Source organism: Anarrhichthys ocellatus, unplaced genomic scaffold (assembly GCF_004355925.1).
Source record: "Anarrhichthys ocellatus isolate YVR2014 unplaced genomic scaffold, GSC_Weel_1.0 scaffold15, whole genome shotgun sequence".
Taxonomy (NCBI): Eukaryota; Metazoa; Chordata; class Actinopteri; order Perciformes; family Anarhichadidae; genus Anarrhichthys; species Anarrhichthys ocellatus.
The window spans coordinates 7,329,685-7,334,936 of record NW_022280045.1 but is presented as its reverse complement, the minus strand read 5'-3'; the positions used below and the strand labels follow the sequence as shown (position 1 = coordinate 7,334,936).

Below are 5,252 nucleotides of genomic sequence, written 5' to 3'. Positions count from 1 at the left end.
AAAAAAAAAAAAAAAAAAAAAAAAGTGGAGAGCTAGAGAAGGTCGTTCCTGCAGCTGTGTTCGGTCTATCAAGACTCTCCTATGCTCTCGGCCTGACTGGATCGGACCTCCTACCACTATACATGATGGGTCACAATAGGACCAAAGGGAACAATAAAGCTACAACTGTGTTGTAAATGAACATAAGAAACAGGGCTGTCTCTGGGATGGCAGGCTGGTGCTTGTGTTTGAGCTGGTCGGGGCTCAGATAGGCGCTGGTATATAGCTTAGAAGTCAAGGACAGAACGTGATATTGACATTTGCAGGTAAAGATTTACGTTGTATTTACTCATTGAGCATACACAAAGCAACATCAATATTCATTTCGAGTCATGTTTCTGGCCTCTTGATTGATCCCATTTTAGCTCCGTTTCCCTCTCCTCCAACATCTGAAGGGAGATATTTGTCTCTTTAGCTGCTAAATGCTCCACTATGTTCACCAGCTAGCTGCTCACTATGTCCATCTTTCTGCTGAGCAGGTAGCGTTCAGTGGATTCATCGGAGCTTTTCTTGATGAAAACCTGCTTGAGGTTGATGAGAGCTCGGAGCAGCCTCTGTCTCACAAGTAATATTTTAAACCATTGTTGATATGAAAATATTGATCATGGCAGCTTTAACTTGGTCTCTACGTGTCATCAGCCTTGAGATAATCACAGCAGATGACCTCAGTAGCAACACACTCTCTAAAAAGGGACGGATGTGACATTTTATCCTTAATTTCCGTGTTTCTCATCTAATTACTACATTTCCGTGGCGCTTTAAAGCATCCATCCACATAGGAAACAGGCTCTTTCTCCAAAGCAGGGAAATAATACGAGGATCATTTCTCGTGGTTCCAGATAATCAAACAGTCCTAGAGAGCGGCGGCGGTGGTTTAAAGTGTTCCAAACAAAAAGTATCCCCATTATTTAGCCATGTGTGGCTGATGACAATGTTGATGAAGATGATAATAATAAATGCCAAAGGTTCACTGAGAGTTTAGACACAAAGGTTATCATCATACTGAGCTCATGGTTTACACGCGTCAGCACACGGGTGACATCTTTGATTCCGCCGGGTTTCAGTGTAAACACCGAGAGGAAGACTTGACTGATGGAGAGGAGGGAGATCAGTCACGAGGGCCTTTAGAAAATGATTGTTCAAACGACACACTAACAGTTAGCATGTTGATACAGTGACTGATGAAAGACCAGTGCCACTTCAGTCCAGGGAAATGACATTATAACCCATTGCAGATTTCATTCTTTTGTTTTAGTTTTTATTTCGTTTCAGAATTACGCTTTTTAATTTGAGTGTAGTTTATAGTTTCATGTCCTCAGTACTGCTAAGGTAAGAGGACACAAGAGAAGTTCAGAATCTGCATTATGCAAAACATATGTGCTTCATTAAAACACACTAATTACCGGGTACAAAGAAATACAGCAGGATTTATTTCACTTATGTATTTTATACCTAACGTTTTAGTTTAGTTTGTTTTATCATCTCTTTTTTGGTCTCAGCAAAGAATAATGTTTATTAACCAGTAACTTGGGATTATGTTTGCATGTTTACAGTAATATAAGTTTGAGTGAAATGTAATCATTGCCAAAAGGCTTCCGATATGATACGGCCATGATGCAAAAACTGCACCGGGTACTGCAATTACATTTTGTTACAATTTCTTCCAAGTTCAAAGTGCGATGAAGCTTTTTTAAATCTGGTATCAAAGCCAAATAAGTTTAACTGACAGTACAATGGAAATATAAACTGCGCTATATGATAATACAACATGCTGCAGACAATTTTTCCTCCCAGCTTCACAGTCTCAACAGCACCAACGAGCCGGCCATTAAACGCTCATATCTGAGTAACATCAGACAGAGAACGAGGAGATCAACTGCTCATCAATTGTCATTGGATGCAAATACAAAAGCTGAGAGAAGTTCAATTCATGCACAACGCTAATACTAATATTACCATCAGACTAAACAGTGAAGGCTTTGTATTGAATGTGTTTTGGCTCTAGGCCAGTTCACCTCTCCCCTCCCTCTCCTCCACAGGAGTGGTGGTCCCTCCTCATCAAAGATTACAGTCATTTGTTTCTTCAGTTATTCTTCAGTGGCAAGAGAGAAGCCAGAAAATATTGATCTCATTGGCATGGAGGGAATGTCACACCAGATTTCATAAAAAAAGTAAAGATCTGGTAATATAAGAGTGCCTTGATCATTTACAAATGTGGCAACATTTTAGAACAAAATAAAGATTTTTTAATTTCTTCTTTTTGATGGACTCTCACCAAAACACAGCGGACAGCGCTGCGCTCAGATGCTCGTACACTCACCTCTTTAATGGCGGACATCTTGACGGTCTCGTAGTAGTGCAGAGGTGCATGCGGCGTGTTCATGTCGTAGCCGAAACCAGCCACCGCCACCTCATCACAGTTATGCAGTGCCATCGTTATAGCAACTGTTCCCAAAGTTGGAATGTTCTGTAGTTACAGAAACAGAGATGCAGGCGGTCAGAACATCACAGCGCGCACACACACACACACACACACACACACACACACACACACACACACACACACACACACACACACACGGAGCAACTGTTGATTAAATGTATTTATACTAACGCAGGGGTTCATGTTGACGAAAGCATGTGCAGTGTCATCGTTTTCAGACAATTTTGAAACCGATCATAATTTCTGACACAAGTTCAGAGAACACATGTCTGATCCCTCTCATGTATCTGCTTCCCTCCCTCCTCTTGTACCCCCCGTCTTTGTTCTGCTCCACCGCTGCTAACTGACTTTGAGCACTTGATGATTAACTATTACGCGACCCCTGCTACGACACCGTGATCCACAGGGTTGAACTGTGCTTCCTAACCGCCTAGAGCAGCCAGAGATCTGGGGGGTACAGGGGCTGTGTGTGGATGTTGGAGAACAAGAGAGAGGGTGGGGGGGGGGGGGGGGGGGGGGTGTTGGGAAAAAAAGTGGGTGCAGAAGAAAGAGCGGAGGGAGGCCCCATTTAAATCATTACCCTGATTTGCAGCCCTCAGGGTAGGTGGAGCTGAGCCAGCAGCTGGCCAGCCCCCTACTGCGTGTTCTAATACAGATTAATTTACACACACGTTCACAAAACACACTCAACATAAACACTAGGATAACAAATAGGCCTCCTCATTAATTTCCACGTACATAAACATAAACTATGATGGTCAGAAGATAGACAGGAAAGTGTTCTGGGGAAAGAATGTGCCAAATCATACAACTCGGCAGCCTGGATTGTATGAGACAGCACTACAAACACCCAGACACAAACGTGCACACACAAATGGCCAACACACACACACACACACACACACACACACACACACACACACACACACCAGATGCCCACATGTTGAACACATGTTGCAGAGTTGAGTTCATGCAGGGGTGTTCTGGTGGCCCCAGAGGGCAGAGCTATGGTGATGCACTCTTCATGTCCTCTCCAATTCTCTAACAATATTCCTCTTTACGTACCAAAAAAACTCCCAACTTAATAATACATGAATACAAACACCGTTACTTTATATTGGTCTGCCTTGTACTCCGTCTGCTGGTCACCAACTGAAATGTGCTCATTTTATTTCTCCAACCAAATGTTCTCTGGTTAAGACCTGATTGAGCAGATTGTTCCACGAGCAAAGCACAAACATCAACTTCTACCGTTGATTAAAAACAATAGAGCGCTGTAGAACGCAGACTGGATCAGGGTTGCAGCAGGTTTTCAACATTTAACAATTGTTTTGTATTTCCTCTTAACCTAATTTCATTCTCCCTCTTCTATTTTAAAGATGGCGGTTGAACAGACATTTCGTGGTTAGAAACCTCGTCCAGCAACTAAAATTGAAGTACAAACGCACTAAAAAGTGAAATACAACTGAGGAACAGATCCTGTACATCTTGACAAAAAGTAAATTCAAATTCAGTAGCTTTGGTACATACCTGATAAAAATGAATGCCTCAAGAAACATTTTGTATTTTTCCTTCCACCAATTATTTAAAAAGATAAATGTGCAATTTCAGGGCTGTCGTGATACAACCTTGGCTCCAGAGTAATATTGATCATATTGATTATTCCAGCACGATGTCTGTGCAGTGTGTAGAATATAAATGTAAAATACTTGTTCAGTGCAGCATACAGATTTCTCCATCCGGTTGGTTCCCTTGAAAAACACAATCCAATTTCTGGGAGTGTGCCTTTTTCATGATTTTGTGACATTGATGCCTGCAGGCGTCTTACCCCTTTGCCCATGAGGCCATTGTTGAAGGGCAGGCCTATGAACTGGAAGGCAGCCTCCTGGATGAAGTACGGATTGAGGATTCTCATCTCTGTGGGCTCCCGAGGCACATAGCGAGCCACCGACTTCCAAAAGCCTTCCGTACCCCTCTGAAGCATTGGCGAGGAAATGGACAGTAACATGGGGGGGGGGAAGGAAATTGTGAATTAGTCGTCGTCAACATAAATACTGGACTTTTTCTCTGCAAGGCCAGAGTCATGTGCATAAAACACAAAACTAGCATTCACATGATGCCACCGCTATGGTGGACAGCCAACTGCAATTTACCAACCCAACATCAAAGGGAGATTATCCTCTGTAACACTGACATAAAACACAGAAGCCAACCAGAAGCCAGACCCCTACTAGCATTGATTAGGGAAATGGCTTTGGGCCTTTAATGGATGAAGTCAGGGTGAGGGGCTGGCAGGACATCAGTAATTACAACTCCTGGTAGGAAGAGAATCAAGCAGTGGGTGAGGGGTGAAGCTGCCCTGGAGTGCTGAGAACTTTACAGTCCGCCTCTTAGAGGTTTCATTAGTTGCAGTGGAAAAGGTTGGGGGCTGATTAATATGAAGGATCTTATTATTCCAGCACAATATTGTTATTACATTAATTTGTCTCCATTTTAGGAAACAAAGTTGTTCCAAATGCATCTCAAAACACATTTTTACTTTTTCCAGGGGTGCAACTTTTTGTCTGTAAAAGCCCAAATGTGTTTGCCTCTGGGCCATTCTAACGTTATGATTCCATCATACACACCGATCCTAATTATTGCACGTCTTAATGAACTTGGGGAATCAAACACTGAAAAATGTTTTCCTTCAACAGAAATTAATAAGATATAAGAAAAGACAAATCCGTTGACAGGCCTCAAACATATCTAACGTATGTTTTACTGTATA

At 42.3% G+C, this 5,252-nt stretch overlaps 1 protein-coding gene across 6 annotated transcripts in view; it reads right to left on the bottom strand.

Annotated features, from left to right (window-relative positions):
* The window catches only part of st3gal3b (ST3 beta-galactoside alpha-2,3-sialyltransferase 3b), a 43,690-nt gene that overhangs the window by 4,161 nt on the left and 34,277 nt on the right, over window positions 1–5,252 (bottom strand). For all 6 annotated transcript variants that reach the window (XM_031854561.1, XM_031854562.1, XM_031854559.1 and 3 more), the window contains 2 exons: window positions 4,311–4,457; window positions 2,360–2,506 (listed from right to left, as the gene is read on the bottom strand). In XM_031854561.1, the coding sequence (XP_031710421.1) occupies window positions 2,360–2,506; window positions 4,311–4,457 (294 nt within the window). The remainder of the gene's footprint in view (window positions 1–2,359; window positions 2,507–4,310; window positions 4,458–5,252) is intronic.